Source organism: Lissotriton helveticus, chromosome 6, assembly GCF_964261635.1.
Source record: "Lissotriton helveticus chromosome 6, aLisHel1.1, whole genome shotgun sequence".
In the NCBI taxonomy this organism is placed as follows: domain Eukaryota; kingdom Metazoa; phylum Chordata; class Amphibia; order Caudata; family Salamandridae; genus Lissotriton; species Lissotriton helveticus.
In genome coordinates this window covers 2,035,860,915-2,035,888,048 of record NC_136067.1, presented here as the reverse complement: position 1 = coordinate 2,035,888,048, position 27,134 = coordinate 2,035,860,915, and the positions used below count along the sequence as shown (strand labels likewise).

General features: G+C 45.5%; 1 protein-coding gene across 3 annotated transcripts in view; it reads right to left on the bottom strand.

Moving 5' to 3' along the window:
• The window catches only part of DNMT3A (DNA methyltransferase 3 alpha), a 2,120,215-nt gene that overhangs the window by 1,891,522 nt on the left and 201,559 nt on the right, over nucleotides 1–27,134 (bottom strand). For all 3 annotated transcript variants that reach the window (XM_078650037.1, XM_078650035.1, XM_078650036.1), the window contains exon 3: nucleotides 17,151–17,364. In XM_078650037.1, the coding sequence (XP_078506163.1) occupies nucleotides 17,151–17,219 (69 nt within the window). In that variant the 5' untranslated portion in view covers nucleotides 17,220–17,364. The remainder of the gene's footprint in view (nucleotides 1–17,150; nucleotides 17,365–27,134) is intronic.

Here is a 27,134-nt window from a genome sequence, read left to right as displayed (position 1 = left end):
CTGATGCAGGATTGACCCTCAGGAAAGAAAAATGTCACTTCTGTGTTGAGGTGGAGTACCTTGGATATACTTTGTCGTTCTCAGGGGTAAAAACTAAAAGAGATTTGTTAGAAGCAATAAGGAAAGCTCCATCACTTTAAGACAAGTATCAACTTAGGGCTTTACTTGGGCTGGTCGAATATTATGCGAAGTTTGTGAAGAACTTTGCCGAGAAAACTGAACAGTTAAAGAAACTTTTGAGAAAGGGCTGCATGTTTGCGTGGACTGCAGATCAGAAAAAATTGTTTGATAATATCAAACAAGAGCTCTTTGATGCAAAGGTGTTAACTCCTTTTGACACGAGATTGTTATCAATTCTTACTGTTGATGCTAGCGCCATAGGAGTGGGGGCAGTGTTCCCACAGATGCACAAGGAGGGTGAGTGCACTGTAGCTTTTGCTTCTCATTCTCGAACAAGTACTGAGAGGAATTATTCAGTAGTGGAAAGAGAAGCATTGGCTGCAGCATGGGCAGCCGAATACTTTAGAGTGTATGTATGGGGATTTCCGATAGTACTACGTACTGTGTTATCAAAGAAGAGGGACGCAAAGGGCTATTTTGGGGGGGTCCAGCGTACGTGCCCGAGCAATTAACAACAAAGAAGGGTACGCAGTTCCCAAGGGAAGGGTTACTCTGGGTAACTGAACTGAAGGGAGGGGGAAGGAGAGATGAACCCAGAAAACAAAATAAGAAAGAACAAAGGAAAGGGGGAAGGGGATCCCCCCTTTCGGGACTTAAAACCCTCACACACCCAGCAAGCTAGGTGTCATGCTTTATCGTATGGGTTTTTGCTCCTCGTCAAGCTGGCGGTGCAATGCCTGACGGGCACCCAGATGGGGCTCTTTATCGGAGATCTTCTGTCCCTGCCAATCGGTGTGTGGGGGTATGAGGGCCTAGTGTGAGAGGGTGTAGATGTGTGTGAGTGATAGTGATAAAGATTAAAAAAGGTTAGGCAATCCACTAAGTAGTTTATTAGCGTGGCACTCTACCTTATTAAAAGAAATATGGTGAGGTATACTTCCTGGTTCAAGGATCCAGGGGAGTATACTCTACCAAGTGGTCAGTTAGTGGTCGGTCGACATGTTTCATGCAGTGGTTCTTAGGGATACGGTGCAATTCATCAGGACCTATAATGTATTCGAAATACTATCTACACAGGGTGGATGGCGTTACAATTACCTACTCCACACGGGGTTGGTAGGCTGGGGGTCCTACCGCTTCTTAGTGAAACCTGGGAATGAAATAAAAATATAATAATGCAGTTTTAGCAAGGAGCTGTTTGAGCAAGGAGCTGAAAGTATCACAACCCGCAGTTCAGCAGCACACTCAGAGAAACATACCTAAGGGGGGAGGGGGGGTTAAGATTGTGTTTGGGTGAGTAGTTCACTCTATTAAAATTAAAATTGGCGCGAAAAGTTGCTAATTAGCAATGTTATGGTGTGACATAAGGGAGTATGCTACAGAGTATGGATTAGTTACTTACCTGTAATCCTAGTTCTCTTCCAGGGGTATCCTCATCAAAGTCATAAGCATTAGAATATTCCCGCCCATGCGCGGGACCCCGGAAACAATATATTATATGTGCCCCACATATATAGACATATATATATAAATATATATATATATAAAAATAAGCAATTGCAGCCAAATAAAACAATAGAGCTGGAATATGCCGTGAAGAATTTCCACCATACAGTGTATTTTGCATTAGAAACATGAGAAACAACACCAATTCTTGTTTAGAAACTGTTTTAATGCTTAGAAAACAGTAGAAATTCTCATAACACACTGTAAGCATATACAGCTCCCAGGCTGCATTGCAAATCCCCAGTCTAAAAAGACTGAAAAGCTAACCTGTAGCTGAATGTACTAAAACTGACGCCGTGCCTTTAAGGCACCTCTGCCCCTAGCTTCCCATCATGCCTCAGGGGTTACAGTTAGGTCAGTTGTTCTTTTCGGAGACTGAAAACCAAACCATGGTAATAACAGGTTAAAAAACATCTCCTATGTAATAAACAAAGTCCTTTGCCCGGGGAGGCGGGAGGGTTGCTTATGACTTTGATGAGGATACCCCTGGAAGAGAACTAGGATTACAGGTAAGTAACTAATCCTTCTCTTCCAGGGGATCCTCATCAATAGTCATAAGCATTAGAATAGAGTAGCGAGCCTCACCTCATCCCTGCGGGCAAAGGAATCAACAGATAACATTCATATCCGTAGGCCCAAAAATAGGCCTTATTCTACCCAAATAGGTTTCTCAAGGAGGCTTGCCCTACTTGAGAATCCGCTCTGGAATCAGACTCTAGGCAATAATGCCTTGTAAAGGTATGGACTGATTTCCATGTCGCAGCCTTGCATATTTCTGACATAGGAATGTCATGCAAAAAAGCTATTGTGGCTGCTTTCCCTCTAGTGGAACGAGCGTTGGGTGATTGCAACAAAGGTTTGCCAGCCAGCTGGTATGCTAGTTTGATACAAGAGACAATCCATCTGGAGATGGATCTTTTGGCTGCTGCAAACCCGGTCCTCATAGCACCATAATTGACAAAGAGTTGGTCTGTCTTTCTGGTGTCCTTCGTTCTTTCTAGGTAAAACTTTAGCACCCGTTTAAGATCTAACGAGTGCAACGACCTCTCAGCTGGGGTCGATGGGTTAGGAAAGAACGAAGGAAGGGTAATCGTTTGATTTATATGAAAATCCGATACCACCTTTGGAAGAAAAGATGGGTGAGCCCTCATTACTACTCTGTTGTGGTGAAACACAGTGTAAGGTTCCTTGGTGCAGAGTGCTTGTATCTCGCTAACCCTGCGCGCAGAGGTTATTGCCACCAAGAAGGCCGCCTTCCAAGTGAGATGCTGCAAGGAGTCCTTGTGTATAGGCTCAAACGGTGTAGACATCAGTCTGGAGAGAACCAGGTTCAACTCCCAGGGAGGAGAAGGATTTCTCACAGGGGGATAGACCTTCTTTAATCCCTGAAGGAAATCTTTCACTACTGGGACTTGAAAAAACGATGTTTGTGTAGGTGATTTTCTGTACGCTACTATGGCGGATAGATGAACCCTAATAGAAGCGTATTTCAACCCTGATGTCGCTAAGTATAGGAGGTATGGAAGGACTACCTCTTCTTGTCCTTTGGTGGGATCAAAGCCATGGTCCTTACACCAAATGAAAAATCTTTTCCACTTGAACGCATAAGACGCCCTTGTGGAAGGTCTCTTTGCCTCTCTTAAAATATTCATACATTCCGGAGGCAGATTTAAGTGTCCATATTGCAAGACCTCAGGAGCCATGCAGTCAGGTTCAGCGACGGGAGGTTGGGATGCAGGATCCTCCCGTTCATCTTGCTCAGCAGGTCTGGCCTGCACGGCAGACGTCTGTGTGGACACAGCGACAGATGTAACAGGTCTGGATACCACCATTGTCGCGGCCAATCCGGAGCAATTAGGATCATGTCCATGCTCGATCTGATGAGCTTGGCCACCACCTTCGGAATCAGTGCCAGAGGGGGAAAAGCATAAGCGAACATTCCTGTCCACTCCAGCAGGAGAGCGTTCCCTTGCGTCCCTGGCCGGTGGAACCTGGACGCGAAGGCGTGGCATTTGGCGTTTTCGTCGTCCGCAAATAAGTCTATGTCTGGACGACCCCAGCAACGGAAGAGTTCTTCGACTACTTCGTCGTTTAGCACCCAGTCTGGCTGATCTTCGAAGTGCCTGCTGAGTGCGTCCGCTTTTGTGTTTAGCTCGCCTGGAAGGTGTACTGCCACCACCGACAGTCCCCGAGCCAGAAGCCAGTGCCAGATTGTCTGGGCCTCCAGAGACAGAGGGCGAGATCGAGTTCCTCCCTGCTTGTTCAGATAGAACATAGTTGTAGTGTTGTCCGTCTGAACCAGGATTTTGTCCGTTGTTATTGCTGGAAAGAAGGCTTTGAGCGCCAGATGAACTGCTCGAAGCTCCAGCATGTTGATGTGGTATGTCTGAAGGTTGGTCGACCAGCGACCCTGAATCTGAAGATGCCCCATGTGAGCACCCCAGCCTTCTAGAGATGCGTCCGTTACCACAGACAGCGAAGGAAGAGGTTGCTGAAAAGGGACTCCCACTGTATTGAGGTCAGTGCTGCTTGAGACAGGATGATTCGATCCTCCCAATCTCCAGTCGCTTGGTCCCACTGATCCTCCACAGACTCTTGTAGAGGCCGCATCCTCAACCTGGCGTTCGGTATTAGGAAGATGCAGGACGCCATGGAGCCCAATAGAGACGCTACTTCTCGCACCTTTGGACGAGGAAACTGAAGTAACTTTTTGTATTTTTGCCCCATGGAAGACAGTCTCTCCTGCGAAGGAAACGCTCTTCCTAACTTTGTGTCTAGAACTGCTCCCAGATAGTGGATAGTTTGCGTGGGCTGCAGGACCGATTTTTCTGTGTTCACGTGGAGGCCGAGCCTGTGTAGTTGTTGGAGACACAGGTGACAATCTTTGGTGGCTTGACGAGGGGACGGACTCTTCAGGAGCCAGTCGTCTAGATATGGGTACACAAAGAGACCTTTTTTGTGTAGACACGCCGCTACCACTGCCATGCACTTGGTGAAGACCCTTGGTGCGGATTTGAGTCCGAAAGGAAGCACTTTGTACTGGTAATGCTTGGTCCCTACCAGGAACCTCAAGTACTTTCGATGACCTGGTGTAATAGGAATGTGGAAGTACGCGTCTTGTAAATCCACCGAACACATCCAATCTCCGATTTGTAGATGAGGACATATTTGGTGGAGTGCCAACATGCGAAACTTCTCTTTGACCACCACTTTGTTGAGGAGTCGAAGATCCAAAATCGGTCTGAATTTGCCTTTTTGATCTTTCTTGGGGACAAGGAAATATCTTGAGTACACTCCTTTCCCCCTTTGGGATAGGGGTACCTCTTCGATTGCGTTTTTCTTTAAGAGGACGCTCACTTCCCTTTTGAGGAGCTCTAGTTGGTACGAGCGAGACTTTTTTGGAGGAATCGGTTGTGGTTTCTTCCGGAAACGTAGCGCATATCCATTGCGCAGTATATTCAGCACCCACCGATCTTTTGTGATGCTGACCCACTCTGCCAGGTGTTGTGCAGCACTTCCTCCCACTGGAGTGGGTAACGGCGCCAGAGGAAGCCACTGCTCAGGCCTTGCCTCCTCTAGGCGTGGTAGAGGACTGATGATGTCCGCCTCTGCCTCTGCTCGACCTTCCTCCTCTGTATTGCGGCTTTCCTTGTGGCTTGTTTTGAGACCATTGAGGGGTTTGAACCCTCTGTTGGCCTCCCCGGTTCTTGTTGGTCTTGAAGCGTCGTTTGAACGGCCCTTTCTGTTTTTCCAGACCAACTGCCTTCACTGTGTCTAACTCAGTCTTCATACGGGTCATTTCCTGATCGGCATGCTCCCCGAAGAGTGAAGATCCGGAAAAAGGTAGATTGAGGATGCGCTGCTGGGCATCTGGTTTGAGTCCAGTTAAACGTAGCCAAGAGGATCTCCTCGCACATATCCCATGTGAGTAGGCATGTCCTGCTAGAAGGGCGTTATCTGCTGATGAACTAATCATTTGGTTTGCCACCAAACAGCCCTCCGTCACTGTCTCCTCAAAGTCCTTCTGGTCCTCCTTGGGCAATTTCCCTTTGAATCGTTCCATGGAGTCCCATAGGGCTCTATCCTACCTTCCCAGAAGGGCTGATGCACTAGAGACTTTCAGGGATGAAGCTGCTGTGCTGCATACCCTGCGTCCCCAAGAATCTTGCGTCTTGCTGTCTTTGTCAGGAGGAACTGACGAAGAAGGAGCGACTGTGTGATTCTTCTTAGCTGAGGCTACTATAACTAAGTCCGCCGCAGGCTCTCCTTTAACAAAGATAGGATCTGAGTCGGCCGGCCTATATTTCTTCTTGATACGTGCCGGTACTGCCCTGATCGTTGCTGGCGTGAGGAAAACCTCTTTGATTGGGTCCATTATCCCTGGAACCAATGGGAGCAAAGGCCGTGTATATGATTTGTGATGAAGGGTCTCAAAAATCACAGTAGTGGACACCTCTGGAATAGCCATCTCTATATTAAGTTTGTGAGCACCCCTTTGCAAGACGTCCAGATACGTGTTGACGTCGTCAAGCGGGGAAGCTCTTGAGCGAGGGCTGTCTGCCAGCGTTGGAGAGTAATCCCCTTTAGAAGATCTAGATGAAGATGAAGAGGAGGATGATGGAGTTCTTCTTCTCCTGTGGTGAGAATTCTCCTTCCTCACTGGTGATCTCCTAGGTCGTTCCTCCCTTCGAGGAGAACGTGATTCCCTCTGATGCACTGGAGATCTCGATCTCTCAGTCCGTACCTCCTTTCTCGGTGTTCGAGATCTGGGTTGTTCCCTCCTTGGTGATCGGGAGACCCTGGGGGTATGCGACCTGTCCGCTCTTCTCTCTCGTGAGCGTGATCGGTGAATGGTAGGACTCTGTCCATCTGCCTCTTCTGCCAGCTGCTGAAGAGGGGACCTGTGGACTGGACTCAAGTACCTTTGTAGTCTCTCCGTTGCTCCAGAATCCTTCCATTTACTCAACGGACCATACCATCTTGGCGAGAGTCTTGCCTGTGTGATGTACCGCCGCTGGGGACTCTTTTGCACAGGACTCCTACTCCTAGAAGAGGACCTCGATGAACCAGAGGCACTTAAGGAGGAATGGTGCGAAGCAGATTGTGTCACTAGGACTGTTGAAGGCACTGAAGGAGATCTCCGTCTCACCGGTGTTGGAGGACGTCTCAAAAGCCTTTCCCTCGACGTCGAACGCCTCTGCGGAGTCGACGGAGTGATAACCTTCGACGTTGAATGCTTCGACGTTGACCTGTGGTCCCTCGACGTCGATGATGAGCCGACGACGGAGTCTTCTCCCTTGACGTCGAACGGCGTCGTTCTGCCTTCGACGGAGGTCTCGACGTCGAACGGCGTTGCCCTGCCGTCGACGGAGGTCTCGACGTCGAACGGCGTTGCCCTGCCGTCGACGGAGGTCTCGACGTCGACCGACCTTGGTCTGTCGGCGACGGAGATGTCAATCGACGTTGTCCTGTCGTCGACGATGCCCTCGACGTTGACCTGACATGCGACGTAGAGCGCCGACGTGCCGTCGATGACGATCCCTTCCTCGACGGCGAGCGTCCGAGGGGGCTCCTACTCCACGACGCCGAGCGCCTCCGTGGAGGCGGAGGTGTCACACTCTTAGAAGCCTGTCGACGTTGAGACGACGGCGGGTGTGATCTGTGCCTCGACGCCGATCGTCGCCTGGTTGACGACGGCGGAGGTGATTTAAATCTTGACGACGATCTTCTCGTCGACGGCGATCTCGTGGCTTCTCTCGACGCCGATCTTCGCCTAGTTGACGACGGCGGAGCTTTCTTCGTCGTCGGTGAACTTTTCGACGACGACTCCCTCATCGACGCCGGTCCCGACGTCGACGGAGTTTTTTCTCTCGAACTGTCTATCAGATGCCGTTTTTTCAGCGCCGAGCCCGGTGCTGAGGTTGATGGACGCTCTGACTTGCCTTTGGAGGGAGTTCTAGGTCTCTTTGAACTCTTCCTCTCTGTAGATCTTCCTCTCATGGATCTCTGGGCCAGACCAAAGAGCCTGTTCCTCTCTCTGTCTTTAAGAGTCCTGTCAGACAGATTTTTACAATGTGAACAGTCTTTAGGATCATGATCCTCTGGCAAACATAAAATACAGACCTCATGAGAGTCTGTTCTTGCCTTCTTGTGGCCACAAGAAGGGCAATCATCAAATAATGAGGGCATTCTGACAGTAAAACCTCACAAAAAATCGACTGCTAAGCAGCTATTTACTTGACCCTGATGTTAAAAGTCAAAGTAAATCAAAAAATTGTTCTATAGAAGATTTTCTGACTGAAAAAGGCAGAAAAGTGTGGAGCTGTGTATCCAGGGTCCTTCCTGAAGGAGCCGGAAAGAACAACTGACCTAACTGTAACCCCTGAGGCATGATGGGAAGCTAGGGGCAGAGGTGCCTTAAAGGCACGGCGTCAGTTTTAGTACATTCAGCTATAGGTTAGCTTTTCAGTCTTTTTAGACTGGGGATTTGCAATGCAGCCTGGGAGCTGTATATGCTTACAGTGTGTTATGAGAATTTCTACTGTTTTCTAAGCATTAAAACAGTTTCTAAACAAGCATTGGTGTTGTTTCTCATGTTTCTAATGCAAAATACACTGTATGGTGGAAATTCTTCACGGCATATTCCAGCTCTATTGTTTTATTTGGCTGCAATTGCTTATTTTTATATATATATATATATATATATATATATATATATTTATATATATATGTCTATATATATGTGGGGCACATATAATATATTGTTTCCGGGGTCCCGCGCATGGGCGGGAATATTCTAATGCTTATGACTTTGATGAGGATCCCCTGGAAGAGAAATAAGATAAATCACACAACATACTGAGTTGAGAGTAACAAGGGTAGGGTTCTCACCCTAATGTCGGTAATATGAAGCTTCAACAGTCTCCTCCAATCATGACTTGCTAGTACAGCAGTGGTGGCCTGGTTGTAGAATACGTAATAAAAACAGTAGCAGTTACATGTACGACCTGTCTTAACGTTAGATGAGGTGTAGGTATGGTGGAGTCACAGAGCCAAAAAACGTCTCCTCATGCGAATACCACCTGAGCCAATTGTCCGCTCAGATGCGATAACCCCACCACTGGTGGCATCACCGTAGCTTTACAGGGATCGCTAGAATGCAGAGTTGAGACTGAAAGAAACCGGGGAGCAAAGAGGGAGCCAATCGTACGAACGTGGCACCAACGGGGACCAGTCACACATACCCCGGTAGCGTGTACGCTCCAACATGATTCAGGGGGTATCAGTGTGCAGGGCCTGCCGAAGGGTCAGCGATGGCTTCACACCAATGCTACACAGGACAAGTCACCGAGCCGCTCCTATTGCAAAAGCAGGATCCATGTAAGCCCAGGTAAGGACCCCGAGGGTCTGGGGATCCTCATAAGGGAGCAACCAGGTTGGCGGGCCGGCATGGAGAAGATGTTGCCATTGCCAGAGGGTGTCCATAACGGCGGATCAACTTACCTCGTATCGTCGTGCGTCGCAAATGTCAACCTACCCAGACGAGCGGCGGACGGGAGGAGCTGGAGAGTGAATGTCGCTCTCGTTACCTCTTATATACTGACAACAAATAGAGGTTGCTGATCGGGCCGCCACTTCCGCGTTCAAGGAGGAGAAACGCCGTGCACGTAGGACAGAGGAAGGGGAGGCGCCCGTAGGTCACGAGGTGTCGTAGTGTGTATGGGGAATTAAGGCGGGGGCCATCATGGAATGGCTCACGCTGTGGTGCAGGCTGCTTAAGAGGTGCTCGATGAAGTACCTAATATGGCGGTCAGAAGGGCAAGTTTACTACGGAGTGACATATTAAATTCGTACCTGTAGATACAATGAAATAAGGTCGAAAAACAAGATAATAAATATTGATATGGAAGTCTCCTGTAACAGCAAACAGGGCCCTGTAGAGGTCGGGGTTAAGTGCTAGGTGGTGAACTCTAGGTCATGGAGGCCGCACTGACCCCGTGAGTTATGTTAGTGTCCGGGTGGGTGGACAGGGTGAAACAGCGTCTCAGGGTCTAGTGATAGAGTCATTGTTATTCTTACTGAGTGTTAGGGGGCCACGCTGTTAAGGGCCATCATAAACTGATGTGCGGGGACTGCCAAGAGAAGCCCATTCAGTTGGATAGTGAAGAACATGGGATGGCGTCATTCAGTCCTGTGACATCAATTCCCAAGCGGTGGACCCATCTCTGTTCGATCCTAAATAGGACCTGTTGTGTAATGTTGGGATGTGACTCCAAGACAAGCCAAGTAAGGCTTTCAGCTGGGTGTTGCATCTCTTTGTAGTGACCGTATAGTCTAGTGTGTATCTTGGAGCACCTAATGTTGCTCATATGCCCCGAAATTCGTAATTTGACCGGTCTCATGGTCATACCCACGTAACGTTTCCCACAGGGACAAGTAAGTAGGTAGATGCATCTTTGTGTATTGCAGTTAGAGTGCCTTTTGATCTGCCACGTGAAGGAGTCGAGCAATTTTATTTCTTTGTGGACTTTGGTCTGATTACAGGCAGTGCATCCACCGCAAGGGTGGTGTCCGGTGACTTTAGGCATGTCCCACAGTGTTCTCTGGGTAGTACTTTCTTTCTTTCTAGGTCTAGTGTGTATTAGCCTATCTTTCAGGTTCGCTGTTCGTTTGAATGCGAATCTAGGCTGTGGGAATGAAAGGTCACCAGAGTTGACTATACTCCAGTGTTTCAGTATAGTTTGCCTAATTTGAGCTGAGTTTTTCGTGAATGTGGTCACACAGGTCAGTGTATCAGTAGACTCTTTAATCTTACGTTCTAGCAAGGCCTCCCTGGGATTATTCATGGCCCTCTTAAAGGAATTCTGGACATGTTTAGAGAGGTAACCTCTGTCCAGAAGCTTATGTTGTAATCGCTGTCCCTCTCTTTTGTAGTCTGCGAGGTCGGAACAGTTCCTTCGAATCCTAAGGAACTGCCCGAATGGGAGGTTGTCTCTGAGGGATTGAGGATGGTGACTTCCATAAAGGAGGAGGCTATTCCTATCAGTGGTTTTTATGTATAAATTGGTACTGAGCCCAGTCTCGTCTAGCCGTATCTTCAGGTCTAGGAAGGCAACCTCTGTCGTGGAGATAGTACTAGTAAACCTCAAGAAGGGGTTTTGTTCATTTAGCCACATACAGAAGGTGTTGCACGTATCCCTGTCTCCTCTCCACAGGATCAGGATGTCGTCTATGTACCGGCGCCACACTGTGAGGTTATCTTTAAAGGGGTTAGTGGACTCATAGACGACGGTCTCCTCAAAGTGTGCCATCTAGATACAAGCCAAACTAGGAGCAAACGTATTGCCCATCGAGGTACCCTGCACTTGGTGGTAAAGGTCAACCTCATATTGGAAAAAGTTAGCAGTTAGTGCGATGGTAGCACAGGACATGATGAAGGAGATCGGGGTTGGGGAAGTCCAGTCTTCCTTTCGAAGACTTGCTTCGACCACCTCTAGAGTAGCTCTCTGGGGAATGTTGGTGTAGAGAGCTTCTACATGTAAGGTTACCAACAAGTCAATCCCTGTCCTACCCTCTACGGTGTCCAGTAGTCTCAGAACATCACCCGTGTCCTGGAGGAATGATGGTATTTTCTTGACTACGGGCTGCAGAAAGTTGTCGCAGAATTTGGACAACGGTTCCAGAAGGGACCCAATGCCCGACACAATTGGTCTGCCAGGGACAGGGGTAGTGCCTTTGTGTATTTTTGGCAGGGTGTAGAAGTAGGGTATTTTGGGGTTGGTGGTCACGAGGAAGGATGCCTCATTCCTGCTCAGCCATTCGTTAGTTTCTCCCTTCATAACCAGTGATGTAATCTCACTTTGAAGTCTGGGGGTGGGATCAGTGACAAGTAAGGCGTAGTATCGTGAATCAGCGAGTTGACGTCTACACTCTGCATCGTAATCATGAAGTGACTGGATGACCGTGGTGCACCCCTTGTCTGCTTGTTTAATCACTATTGTTTGGTCCTGTGATAAGGTCTCGATCGCTTTTTTCTCAGAGGTGCTCAAATTGTAGAAAGGTCTGGGTCTCGCCATCCTCTCAATACTTTTCAAGACTGCATCCTCAAATGCCAGAACCTCTGGTGGGGTCATGTTGTTGGTCGGGGTAAAGGTGGAAGGGTTGCAGAGACCAGTATCAGTCCTCTCTACTTCAGGTTCATCCTGAAAGAAGGCATTCAGGCGGACTTTCCTGAAGAATTGTTTTATCTCGCAGATTTCATTAAACCTGTCGGGGGTGGGGGTGGGGACGAATCCAAGGCCCATTTCTAGGACAGCCATTTCAGTTGGATTAAGGATCCTGGAGGAAAGATTCACGACTAAACTCTCCTGCCCCGTGTTGTACTCCTGGTTTCCACCATTGGGGTTGTTTGGTCCTGCCACTGGACACCCTTCTGTCCTCCTCTTCCGCGCCCTCTTCCTTTGCCCCAACCTCTGCCTAAAAAAGAAGAGTTGTTTAAAGGATAGTATTGTGGAGGGCCTTGTGGATAGAAAGGGTATTGCCAAGGTGGTGGAGGTTGGTGAGGGTGTGGTGGTCCTTGGTACAAAGGGCCGTTCCCAAAACCCTGAAAGTGATTAAACGTTGGTCTATGCTGATTTCGATTATTCCCACTATCCCCGCTGGAGTCACTATTAGATGAGCCCCTGCGGCTGGAGTTATCTGAACTTTCATCACTCGAGTAGCTATTCTTCGTGGTGGCATAGTCAGCCTTCAGGTAGGGATAGACTTTCTCTTTGTCAAAGCAGGCCACGTCTTTCTGGAGTTTATTGATTTTTTGTTTCAGTAGAAACTCTTTATTTTCTGCTAGTTCATGGTTGATCTTAGCAAGTTTAGTCGTGAAGGCGGTCTTAGGTATTGTCCCTTTCAATGCTGTCTCAGCTGCTTTGATCATAAACCGTTGGTGGCGATTTTAATACCTGAAACGGGAAAAGTTTCTGCAAGGTTAGCTCGATTTGCTGCACGATTACAAGAATTTTAGTATAAAGTGAAATATGTCCTGGGGTGGAGGACGATATGAAGTGATATGAATGACTCAAGGAGCAGTTGGGACAGAATGTTGGTTTCAGTGTATGAGAGAGGACAGAGTGCTGGCTGAGGTTATTCAAATGATTAATAAAGGTGTCAGACGAGAGAGTGCTGTATCAGTGTTGGTTCGCCCTTTTGTCAAGGTTAGTGATGAACTGTCTGTATGTAGTGAAAATCTGATCTCTAGAAAAGATAAGTCTGTTCCTCCTCAAGGAATATGTGTGGAACTCATCAAGCTGGCACACGAAGGCCACTTAGGTCAAACACTCACAAAGAAAAGGTTACGTGAAAACTTCTGGTGGCCAGGTATGGACCAAGATATCACAGAATGGGTGACTCAATGTATGGATTGTAAAGAAGGAGAAAAGAGATTGAAAGTCGGTAGTCAATCTGTCATGGGTGAAATAGGCGATCCTGGTAAACCATGGCACATAGTTTGTATGGACTTCATTGGACAAATGAGAGTTGTGACGTCGGAGTGTAACTTTGCTCTGGTGATGGTTGATGTACATTCAAAATGGCTGGTAGTCAAGTTTACTCTGGAAAAACACCCAGGCCCCCTGTAGTAAGGATAATACCCTAACAAGGAAACAACTTATTTGGAAAACAGACTTGCACTGGGCATAGTGCTAAATACTCGGTTGTGCAGCAGTTTTATGGATAATGATATACTCAATACTACTGTTTTACAAAAATATATCTTTTTTATTTCTTTTTCTTTTTGCTTCTTATGACTAATGTCAAATATTATAAAAAAAAGCACATACATACATATAATCAATGATCATTTGCTTAAAAAGTACATCATAAATCTTTTTCTATGCACATACAACCACAAAAAATGACAGTGAGGTGTGGTCTACCTATAAGGTACCAATAGCTTAAATTCAGACAAAGAGATAATAACAGTTGTTTCCGTATCTATAAATAATATTCAATGTTGTTCATGCCCTTTTACAAGCGAACTGTTTACAATTGGTGATTGTCGCACATCTTGTCTGTACTTATTATGGAAAAGACACTGGTTACAGATCGTTATTGCCACCGCACATATAATCACAAAAAATGACAGTGAGGTGTGGTCTACCTATAAGGTACCAATAGCTTAAATTCAGACAAAGAGATAATCACAGTTGTTTCCGTATCTATAAATAATATTCAATGTAATTCATGCCCTTTTACAAGCGAACTGTTTACAATTGGTGATTGTCACACATCTTGTCTGTACTTATTATGGAAAAGACACTGGTTACAGATTGCTATTGCCACCAACGTGTTTCGGTTTTAAGCCTTCCTCACGGTGTTCACACCAGTGGTATAAAGAATGGTATAGATTACTATCTTTTTTCTCTACGGATCTGGTATCTACTTGGTCAAAGCACTCGACTTGATCATGGCACTCGAACTCCATACATATGCTTAGTTTTTAACCCCTTCCATGCTCATGACGAGCTGAGCTCGTCATGAGTTGTGCCGCTCGCATGCTCATGACGAGCTCAGCTCGTCATGTAACGCGGTCTTTTCAAAAAAGCCGCAGAGCGCGAAAATCGCGGCCGCACGCATGCGGTTAAAAGCTAAATAATATCAAAAATTGCGATATAGATGTTTAGATCCCAACACCATAGTTCTTATAGGACTGGGTATAAAGGTTACTTGATACGGATCATATATCACGTGGCTTATTGATATGTCCTAATCCGCTTACAATTAAGAAGGTTCACACCAAAGTGATTTTGATAACTATTATGGCTCCTAATTCGCTGGGTGTTGTATTGCGAAGCCCTTGTAATAATGTCCTTGATACGATCAAAGGCAAGATATGATAAAGCCTTTCTATTTTAACATGATGTCGTGCAGCCTCCCAGCAACATGTCGGAGTGGAAATCAAGTTTATGCATGACATCACAACCAAGAAGACTACTGAGATAGGTTCTGAAGGAAATGTTCAGAGAAGAAGGTTATCTGGTCAAACTTATTACTGATAATGGCACTCAGTTGCCTTCTAGTGAGATGAAGATGTGTTTGGAGGATTGTGGTATTTGCCATTCCCGCACTTCTTTCTATAACCCACAGGGAAATGTTGAGAGGGCGAACCGCTTGATAAAATGTGAGATTCAAATGGCTCGTGTCAATAGAGGTAATGTCAGGAGGATGATTGAGGATCTAGTATCAGCGTATAGCACTACTGAAAATGGAGTCGAGTCACCATGGAAATTCCGTTTAAAGTCATGAGAGGGCGTGATGTGAAAACAAAAATGTCTCCTGCATGGATGAAAAAATGTTGAAGCAGGAGAATGATCAGGACAATAAATGGACAAGAACGTGAGACTGATGGGAAGCTAAAACAGGGTGATTTAGTCAAAGTCAAAAGTGGAAGATTGGAAGAGAGCTGCATGAAATGTCGTGACCCCTTCAAGGTGAAAGAGGTGCATGAGCTGCATATTGTATTAAAAAATGGAGAACGGTGGAATAAGCGAAGACTTGCATTGTATGAGAAATGGGTAGGTGCCAAATTGGATGAGATGGATGATGAAATGGTCTTGGAAGTTTGTAGTGGATTTATGATGATGGATGATGGTGAAGTGTTAGGAAATATAAGTAAAAGAAGCGAGAGTAGAAAGAAAGGAAGAGCATCACAGACACAGATATCCACCCATGTATTTGAGAGATTATGCCTGTAAGTAATCTTGTATTCATGCCATGCATTTCTCTATAGTTTTCCTTCTTTTAAAAAAAAAATGATATTCTAGTAATGTTATTCTGAATGTTAAAGGGAAGAGGATATGTTGTATTCGTGGGTATCGCTTTAAGAAGTTATGACGTGTTAAGCATTCTGTTTTAGAGTGTTCTTCGTGAATGATGTCATGTGTTCCTAGGAAAGTCAGTTGGCTGGTGAGGGAGCACCATCTACAGGCGTTTACTGCTTTATTAAATCCTTAAACTTACTAAGGTCTGCGTGATTACTTTACAAACCTGAACAAATATACCTGTGATTATACAGCATTGTTAAAGCCATCAGGACTTAGTAATTCATGCAGCACGAGCACATTTGAAAGAATGCACACTGAAAGATCCAGCAGATGTAGCTTGTGAGTGCTGTAGTTGTGAAGTAGTCCTTCATGCAGTTCTATGTAAGCACTCGAGTAGCGACAGAGGATGCACCCAAACAGCCATTAGCATTGGGTGATATGTAAATAATAAACATGGCTAAGCAAAGACTGAGGAGAAAGGAAAATGATAATAAAGGTAAAAGAGGGTGTTGAAAAAACAAGGAGGGAAAACAATCAAGTGGAACTGAGTTGAGAACAAAAAGTAAACAAGTATTGGCAATGCCAATAAGTCTTCCTTTTGTGAAAACAAAGCAAAAAATAAAAAACTTTTTTAAAAAGGCTGTAACAGGCGACAGTCGCACCATTAAGTAGTCGCTCACTATGGACTCACACGCCTCCAAAATTATGTGTTTTTTTCCTATGTACTGATTTGCTTCAGTGTGATGACAAAAATAGGTAAATAGCACAAACGCATTTTCTGTTTTTGAAACTCGGGTGGAGAGGGAGCAATTCTGAGGGCTGAAGTGGGGGGAAGAAACACGGAGGGTGGGGTGAGTGAAGCAAGGAGAAGCAATGCGCAAGAAAGCAATGGGTAGTGGGTGAATGAGAAGCACGCGGTGAGGAAAGCAACCGGGGGACAACACTAAAGCAGGAGAAACAGGTACGGGGCAGGGAGAACACACGGGCGGCAGTGAGCAACATTGGGGAAGAAGTACACAAAGGAGACAGTTGTAACACACATGAACTCTTGTGGAGTTCTTTACCCAAAAGAAAAAAAGTATTGCTTGTAAAGCAAGCAGTGGAAGCATGTAAGCTAGCTAATTAAGGAGATGGCAAATAACCTATACGCTTTAGGAGGGACAAACACAAGATTGAGAAGCTGGCACACAAATAGGAAGCAGGCTTCAGACTGATTTGCATATGACTGGGTTTAAACTGCGGTGGCATGGTGTGCAAAATACAGATGGATTGAGATGCGGTCCAAAGTAATTACCAGTGGATGGAAATAATTCAAGCATCTCATCCATCTCTTTTTTGTATACAAATAGGAAGGAGAGTGACGTAAAAGCCAACCAATAGTAAGCAAGGGGCTGGTTCAAAGCCCCTGTATGACCACAACAGGTCTCGCAATAGTGCCTGGCACCACCTATAAAAAGAGTTGAAATAGGGAGAGGGTCTGTGGGTAGCCACACAGATTATTTCTTAACTCTAGTAGTAATGCAACCAATCAACACACAACTCAAATATTTTTCATAAGGTACAAACCCACCTTTGGACATATGAAAATGCAATGTTACATTCAAAGACAATAATATGAGAATTATAAGTCAACATGATTGCATAGTACGGAATTAACTCAAACATTACATTATAGAACAAAAACTAAAAATACGTTTAAGTGAAGCCTACCATTTGAAGTTGGACACAATCTCTCTCTAGGGCAGGGCTGGTATCAACAATGGTACCATTGGACGGCATTTTGTGAACTGGGGTGGTTTCAAAGCGTTCTTGTATGCTGGTAAATATTTAGTTTTTTTGGTCCGTGAAAATTAACCAAGGCAACCACCGCCTGGAAAAAACGTATCCCACTCTGTCCCCTTTCCATCAACCGTCTTTTTCACTCCTGTAACAAATAGAAAAGAACAGAAATATGTAACCAGTACAACGGGGAAGCAACTCATGGAAGACTTACACAGATGTCAAGGGTCTGAGCGTTTTGTAAAACAGTACAATAGTTTAAAGGGTAATTTGGCTCTTTTCAAAGAAGTGGACTGGGCGTCCAAGAACCCAACATGTAGGTGGTGGCAGCTGAATACACACTTTTTTACTTTGTTATTTTATTTGCTTTTAACTTTTTTCCCCCGAAAGTCAAATGGATTTCAAAATATGATCTCATTTTTTATCCGTTCATTACAACAGTCTGTAAACCATCAAACTTGCAAATGTTCCTGTATCTTTGAACAATTTACATAGGTCGTGCCCTCTCAATCAATCAAGGACAATGTCGGGCTCTTCGACGTTTTTGTGCAACATTTACTGGCACAACGGAATCCTATTTTCCTCTTCTGTAACACTTTCCACAAGTGTTTTGAAAACACTGTTTAAGAATTAGTTTCTATGAGAAAGGGGTCACAGTGTCTAACAGCCTAAAAAGCAACAATCTTCACAAACTCTCGCTATTCGCCAGTGCTCAGTCTTTTAAGGTCAATAAGAGCCGCCTTTTCCCAAAAACAAAAACACCACAGGATGCCAAAAGCAACGAGAGGCGAACGTTGCTCCTTCAAAATTCTAGTAGTATCAGGAGAATTTTGTTTTACAATTTACTGCAACTTATTATTCATGTTTTGTTCTGATTAAGAGTTCCTATTATTTGTTCAACATGTCGACAACATAAAAATCCTTATCAACTAACCAAATTGGCAACCTGTCGCAGAAATAACAAGCTGTTCTTGAAAAAACACCCAATGAACTAGCAGTTTTCAACATATTGCTGCGATGGGGCCCGAAGGTGCCCTGCGGAGATGTATTCGGTGCTATGAATTGAAGTTTTAAATTTAAAAGCGCCCGCGGCCGGTGGCACGCGGCCCTGCTCCCGCTGCAGCAGCCGCAAGCCTTGGGTAAGAGCCTGGCTCTGCCGGAGGAGGTCCCACCCTCCATCCTGGTGTTCCTTGCAGGGCCCATTTTGGGCCATCCTTGGCAGGGCTATCGATTTCCAGCCTTTGTAATCCCGAAGTTTCCAACGCCCTACACAAGGGCGTGACATGTCACCTTCAAACATAATTATTTAATACGTGTTCGAAGGTGCCCTCTGGAGCTTCAGAACAAACTCTCAAGCTGCATCACTTGTACTGCAACGACAGGCTCAAATTCGGGGGAACCAATCGTCTCGTGTTTTAGTAAAGTTGGTAAAACCTACAATGACGTGTCATCGTCGCACCACAAACGTTAAGGGAATCGCGATCGGTGTCATGACAGGCGGTGTCGTGACTCGTGTTCAGCCAGTCCGAATTTTGTCTCCCAGAGCCCCCCCCTCCCCGATACTCCGTTTTTGGTACCTCCCGGGCGAAGCTGTTTCCCCTCTTTTGTCGCCTTCCAGAACGTTCGACGGCGCTGCTGCGCATTTGACAAGTGCGTCACTCTCACTCACGACGAGCAGACCGGCAGTTATGGGGCGCGAGATGGCAGTCTGTCCCTGCTAGGGGTGCGAGAAGGGCCCAAGCCCGGCGGGCGGGGTGCGGACAGGAGTGAGACGGGGGCGGCGATGCTCACCAAGGGCCGTCCTAGTAATGACGAGACACCAGGCTGCCCGAGGCGGCGGCATGTGCCATCACTGCGCCGCCCGCAGCTTTTGGGCTTCGGGCGGGGGCAGTTCCGTCAACACTTACCTTCCTCACATGGAGCTGCCCTGATCTCGTCTTCGCTCCCACCCCCGAGGCTTGCGCGCTCCCCTCGGCCGCTCACCTCTCGACAGCGCGAGGAACATGGCGGGGGTTTGACACGCAGCCAGCTGCGCATTTATGTTTTTTCGCCCTTCCGAGTCCTTGACTTTTCCAGGGTGATTAAAAAAAATATTTATACATACATATATATATTCTTTCTACCAAACCAGAGCTTAATTAGGTTTATGTGTTGTCGCTTTTTGCACTTCGACAGGTTATATGGTTTCTGTCGACTAGAGGGTAAAGAGCTCAGTCCTTACGAAGTACGCGGACCAAAAGCTCAAGTCGAGGTGTAACGTGTCTACCTCGACCCATTCTGTTAGTGCTATAACATATGGAAGTCTTCTAAAACAACAACACTGGCGCTCGCCAACCTGCTCGTCTCCAGGCACCTGTTGAGAGGCACGTGACTGAGTCACGGGGTAGCCGAACATCTTTCATAAAATCTAACTCGTGGCTAGTCTAACACTCAGGGCCGGTCCTAGGCCTTCTGAGGCCCCGGGCGAAAGGGAAGATGCGAGGCCCCCCTAATTGCATATTGCGTCACAAGAAGTGACATCACAGAAAGCGACATCGCAGTACTATTGATCTTATTTGGCATCACTGAAGCTAACTAATGTGGATATCAGTAACATGGACAAAAAGTAGAGGGGATTGAAAACAGGTGAGCAAATATCAATTTATTATAAAAAGTAGATAAAATGAAATATTGCAATCAAACAAGGTTGAGAGAATGAACACAATGCTTGTTGCAAAATGCAGTGAGGTCACAAACTCCAAACCAAATCGCTTGTAACCACAAAAATGCTTTGAACATCTGGCCCATGAAATGCTTTGAACATCTGGCCCATGGCTCTTCTAGCTGACAAGTTAAAACTTTTTGATTCTGCTGGTTTTAGTTTGAAAGTGAAAATTACATAGATTGGTCCAAAGATCGCCGACCTTGCACCAGGAAGCCCAGCACCTACAACAGTGGTTACTCAGGATCAAGCACGTTGCCCATTGGGCTCAAAGGGCTTCAGCATCTTTTTAATTGAGATTTTTCAAACAAAATGTACAGGCACAGTATAGAAGAAAGAGGAGCAATTGCATAGTGGGGTATGAGGACTGTGAGACGGAAAAGCATGCTTTGCTATCAAGTTGTAGAGTCAAGGTACCATCATGACGGAACATAACATAGTAACATTTAATCTTAGTATCCTACGTCATAGGTGCTTGAGATGAGTAAGGAGCTATAAGAGGACTGGCGAGTGTTGAAGCGCCAAGAATTCTAGAGGAGGCCACCTCACCTACCAGTAGTGAACAGCAATGTAGAGCAGACTTTGTGTGCAGTGGCGAGCGTTACTATTACGTAATCTATAAGGGTGTGTGATATACCGACCTTGGAAGGATAAAAGTGTTAGCTTGCCTAGGTACGATTTACGTGTAGGAACCGCAGGTAAAAACCGATGTCAGGAGTGAGCATCTGATTTACTGACACATCTTGCCAGTAACGCATAAAGAGCATCTTCTGGTCTATGCCGTACTTTAGGACTAGAGGATAAAATGCGTTTTGAAGCAATATGGTTGAGATGTGATAGCATGGCCATCGAAATGATCACTGCAAGAAGTCACTCAGCACCACCATAGCACCACTCAGCACCACCACAGCATCACTCAGCGCCACCCCAGCATCACTCAGCGCCACTCCAGCATCACTCAGCACCACCACAGCACCACTCAGCATCGCCACATCATCACTCAGCGCTACCCCAGCATCACTCAGCACCACCACATTATCACTCAGCACCACCACATTATCACTCAGCACCACCACATTACTACTCAGCACCACCACAGCACCACTCAGCATCACCACAGCACCACTAAGCACCACCACAGCAGCACTCAGCACCACCACAGCAGCACTCAGCACCACCACAGCATCACTCAGCACCACCACAGCATCACTCAGCGCCACCACAACATCACCCAGCACCACCACAGCATCACTCAGCGCCACCACAGCATCACTCAGCGCCACCACAGCATCACTCAGCGCCACCACAGCATCACTCAGCGCCACCACAGCATCACTCAGCGCCACCACAGCATCACTCAGCGCCAGTACAGCATCACTCAGCGCAACCACAGCATCACTCAGCTCAACCACAGCATCACTCTGGAACACTACAACATCACTCTGGACCACCACAGCATCACTATGCGCTACCACAGCATCATTATGCGCCACCACAGCATCACTCAGGGCCTCCACAGCATCACTCAGGGCCTCCACAGCATCACTCAGGGCCTCCACAGCATCACTCAGCGCCTCCACAGCATCACTCAGCGCCTCCACAGCATCACTCAGCGCCTCCACAGCATCACTCAGCGCCCCCACAGCATCACTCAGCGCCTCCACAGCATCACAGCATCACTCAGCGCCTCCACAGCATCACTCAGCGCCTCCACAGCATCACTCAGCGCCTCCACAGCATCACTCAGCGCCTCCACAGCATCACTCAGCGCCTCCACAGCATCACTCACGGCCTCCACAGCATCACTCACGGCCTCCACAGCATCACTCACGGCCTCCACAGAATCACTCAGGGCCACCACAGCATCACCCAGGGGCACCACAACATCACTATGCGCTACCATAGCATCACTGAAAGCCACAGCATCACTCGTCGCCACCACAACATCACTCCGCGCCATCACAGCATCAATCTGTGCAACCATTCAACAACAACTGGTTCAAATATATTCTCTCAATGTTTCAAGCTTTATTACAAATGTCACAAAACGATGTTAATATTTCACTTCTGTTCTTGGATTTTCGTCGCAATAAAATACACTGAACATAATCTTTACAAAAGTTATTTACAAAAGTTTAAGCTATTGCCATTATAAATTACAATCACTTTTATTTAAGTATTAATTAATAAAAAAAATATAAAGCCATTGTTATTTGTAATATCAATACATCTAAGTCACGTAAATACAAAACATATTGCATTACAAATGCTATAGGTGTCACATTTGCGAAAGTTATAACTATTGGCATTGTAAATGACAAAGCTATTAATTTAGCTATTTTCAAAACCAACACATAAATAAAAAAATTGTCATTTACAAGACCAATAGCTCAAACTTTCCAAATGCGAGACCTATTGCATTGCAAATGCTTGTTTAAAAGGTCCACTATACTTAAACGGCAAGGCGCTGTTGCATTCTACAATAATTTATGAACATGGTTTCCACTGCAATTGATTTTGCTTCACTTACTTTTTCACGTCTCTGCTTCCTGCCCAATAGCCACCATGGCTACAATGCCCACATTACAAAGATGATAATGTATCACCAATATAAGAATGAGTCCTGCTTAAAACGTACACTCTTTCTGGCTTTCTGAAACAGACACAGAAGGCTACAAGGCCCAGGGAAGGGGGCCCCCACACCATGACCTTGCAGCTCGATCCAGTGCTATGAGGCCCTGGGACGGGGCCCCCCTCCCCTGGGCCTTCAAACCTTAACAAGGCACTTCCCAAGACACTGAGCTCATCAGAGTGCAAAAAAAAAAACCCTCAGCTGCAGGGGTGTGCTTCAATTGTAGCTGTACCTAGCTTAGATGGCAACGAGAACATTAAATATATTTTCGTTTTGTATGTAATACTGCCCCCCTGTGTCAAATCAGTACAAGTCAAATATTGCTTCTGCATAAATGAATTGCGTTTAATTTATCGAGCTAGGAGTAATGTTATTACTAAAGATACGAGACACTGCCCTACCAAGATTCGAAGTATAACAAAAGCCAGTTGATCTGGCTGCTCCCTCCTCCCCTCACCCACCTCCTCTTACCTGTGTCCGGCTGGTGCTCGAAAGAAACAAAGGGGCCTCTGTGTTGCCTGGATACAAAATGCACAAACAGAGCCGAGAATGGCCGGTACTTAACCGAGGCACTGCCGGGGGCCCTGTAGTGAGCTGTGACAGTGTGACCTTTCACAGGGGCGCGAGGCCCCCTGTGTTTTGCTGAACGCGAGGCCCTGGGCGGCTGCCCACACTGCCCATGCCTAGCGCCGGCCCTGCTAACACTGATACTAATTAAACTGGTTGTCAACCCATCTCGACATTTCCTCTCCAGCCCCGTTAAACGGAGTTTCACGCTTTACTCCCCGAGCCCATTTAATACAATGTGGCGTCAACCATATTTCACATGCATATCCGGAACTACTCGCACTCACTCATGTTACAGCAGCAGCACTGGGAATACACCTGCTATCCCACAATAAACCTGGGTTCAGTGCAGCTTCCAGAGTGATGCGACAAAACTTCTCCCAGGCACCGTTACGTTGTTTTCCCGAGTTCGGTCCTAATGGCTAATCTAGAACCGCGCTGCTTTCCTCGTCCCATTGAACTGGTTTAAGCGACATCTTCTCCATCACGACTCGAATACTTGTACCGTGTCACGTTTCTACCTTTTTCATGAAAATCGAAATCGCAGCCCGTATTATATTGCATCTGCTCTCCCATCAACTCATATTTTCCACCTAGTTTCACAGCTTCACCTTTCACATCAGACTTAAATGTTAGGCAAGTTCTAAACTTTCTAATCTCCTTCTCAATAACAAAAATGTTTTTTCCTAGTATCACACTATGTTTTCATGATCACATGTGCCTGTTAAAAAACGTTATATTTAATACATCATGTGCTCTAGAACAGAACGAAGTAAAATTGCAGAAGATATGTTTAAAAATCTAAGTGCAGGGATATCTGTGAACAAAGCAGTCACTCAAAGTACATCTAAGGAGAATGAGGGACTCAAAAAGAAATTTGAGAAGTTAGAACGTTTAAAAAAGACAGCGATCACAAAATGGTGAGACGGAGCCACCCTGAAAGAATATATAAGATTAGAAAGAATACCTAGGGATCTCCGTTTTAACTTATTTCCCACATATGACGACTTAGAGGAAGATCTACTTCAGATTTGGGAGAAAGAACTCAAAGGGAACTCCGTGAGATTAATGAATATACTGATTGAAAACTCTGAAAGAAAAGTAAGTCAAGCAGCGGTACAGGTTGACCTGATAGAAAAAGAAATAGAGGATTTAAAACTTACTGAAACCACTAAGAAAAACTATGCCATCTTAGAAGGCATATTATCCAAGTATGAAGATGAGACAAAGGATAAAAAAAGCAAGGAAACTTAAGAGAGATGAAAACGACTACTGTAACGGTAGAGTTTTTACATTTGCCAAAAAATTGGACACGCTGGTTAAGAATGACTTGCAACATAGTGTTAGTAAATCTTCACTTATGAGTGGCGTAAGCTCAGCTTCCTCCAGTAATGTCTCCTTAGTAATAGATGAGACTAGTGTAGAAACACCAGCAAACACCTCAACAGGGAGTAATTTTTTACGCGAAGTCCAGAGAATCAGGATAGGGAACAAAGAGAGCAATGTACAAAGAGGAAGACAAAGAGAGGATGTAGAGGAGCAATGAACACTATATTATGAAAATATTGGAAGATTAGTACTGAGTGACTGAAAGAAAATGAAGAAATAAAGAAGAAGAATTTGAAAAATACTTCTACTGATATTTACTGTTATTTGAATGAAAAGTATTCTATTGTTGACTGATCCTAAAGATATCCCCCTAGTATTGCTCAGGTGGAGAATTTCTATATTAGTTTAAACAGGCATACATTGTCTGTGGTTACAACTGTTGGCAAGGGTTGTATCTCACCCTTAGAGCATAGACTAGAGGACCCTACAAGTTACCTGATATTGTAATACACTATCTTTGCGCAAAATCCCCTCTTGCCTTCTGTATATGAACTGTTAAAAAATGTAGTCCCCTTGTAGTTTCTACGTATGGGCATGCTTTTGGGACAGACTGATTTTCTTTCTGCATGGCTTGGTTTAATTAGAAACATGTATGCGGATTTGGTACTGCCCGCACATTCTCGCACTTACGGCTGTTAGTTAGACAATTCTGCAGATATGGAGCCTAGCCACAGAGGAGAGCACCTACAATTGGGTACAATTAACTATCGTTACTGCCTCTCACTTAAGAACAATAAGACTACCAGTATCAGCACCTCTACCCACACAAGGGAGAGCAGCAGACACCTAAATCAGAGGGCAAGATTCAATACACTAGTGTCTTATTACCACAGCACAAGCTATCCCGTTGCACAGGTGACAGAAAAACAGCTCCCTCTTTGCACCACAGTCTGTAAACTCCACCTCTTGCTTCATAGGGAGGATGCTAGCCTAAATAGCCAACCAAAGAAATGCAAAATAGCTACTTGTGAACCACTGTCTATATGTTCTACTATCCAGCAGCAACGTCTTTGTGTTCTTGTTTGAAACCAAACCCAAGTATTACATAGTTTGCTACGGACCAAGAGCCAATTTGTCCGTGCTGATGCTAAGACCTATACCTTGCAGAGCATAAGTAGTGGCAAGCTCTACTGCACTTTTTATTTACACTTGGCCTTGAGTCTGTCAATGTACAGTTAAATGAAGAACCTTTTTGACCAAGTAAATGGCTTCTTCTGCCATGTATTGCAGAAAGGCTTTTTAGATCCTGACTATTTTAAAAGAAAGGCTTTCTATTGGCAATGTTTGTCGCTAATTTAGAATTTCAAGCAGCACCTGTATCGTTCACATAGCACACGTCTAAATTTCAATATGCCCCTCAGGCGCAGATTATTTTCCCTTGTGGATGATGTCAAAAGATTTGATGTAATGCCTGAATTTCTCTTTCCTGACCCATCTGGTCGTTGTTTTCAGATCCAGGATAGGACAAAGTACTGTTTCAGGTCGGTCTTTCTAGACAAGAATTTAGCAGTAGCATATTTCATTTCTTTCTTTGTTTTTTCAAAAAACACTTGCTTTTTTCCTTTTTAAGATGTTTGCTTCATAACTCAGTGTTCCACAAAGGACGGTGTCCACATCCTTAATGGGATTTGGGGTGTAGAACCTAAATGGATGTATGACGTTACAACACATGCTTTTACCACGCATGCTGTTACAACGCATAGCGCTTTGGGGTGCTGGATAGTGAATAGTTTAATTTACTATTCCAACTCCAGTCCCCGTGGATAGTAGGGAAGGTGTTGGATAGTAAATTAAAACTATTCCCTATCCTAGAGCGTCCCCCAGCGCAATGTGTTGTAATGGTTTTCGTTGTAAAACCTGCATTGTAAAAGCACTGCGTTGTAAAAGTTTTGTTGTAAAGGATGTTTCCCGTCTAAATATCTTATGCATCCATTCTACTCTATGAGGCAAGATGGTTGGAAATGCTTCCTCCCACCATACAGCTAGACACCAAGGCTGCTAGCTTCCTTTGCCTCTAGATGTATTTACACACTAATAGAGAATACAACATATCAACATGTTTGAGGTGAACGCAGTCCATAATGTCCTGAAATCAGTCCTGGTGAAGTAATCAAGTGCCATTCCCCTTAAGTCAATCAACACCACAACTAGCAGCGACTCCTCCGCTGTCGTAGAGGAGCGATAGAAACATTCTTGAAACCTATATGGTACTACAGTTGCCCTTCTTTTTGGCGCACCATGGATGGTGTCCAGTTTAGTTTCAGGCCAGCTAGGAGTACTGAATCCGCTTTAGTTGCTTTGATGAACGATCCCATTTTGGCAGCCTATTTGAACAGTGTCAATGCCACGATTTTATGACACCCATCAGTGGCATTTATCATTGTTGCCCAAAGCATTTTGATCTCCAGACATTTGTAATGTGTTCTCTTGGTAAGAGTGCTTTTTGACCAACCAAATACAACATACTGCTATTATCCTTTAATCGTCACAAGTAACGCATGGTCTGCTCCCCCTCCATGGTCCTGCACTCTCCCATTACCTGTTTAAAATCTAGAAAGCCCCATCACTGAGTCTTCAATTCTATACTCTTGCAGACAACACATAAGTAATCTTATATCTTCAAAGC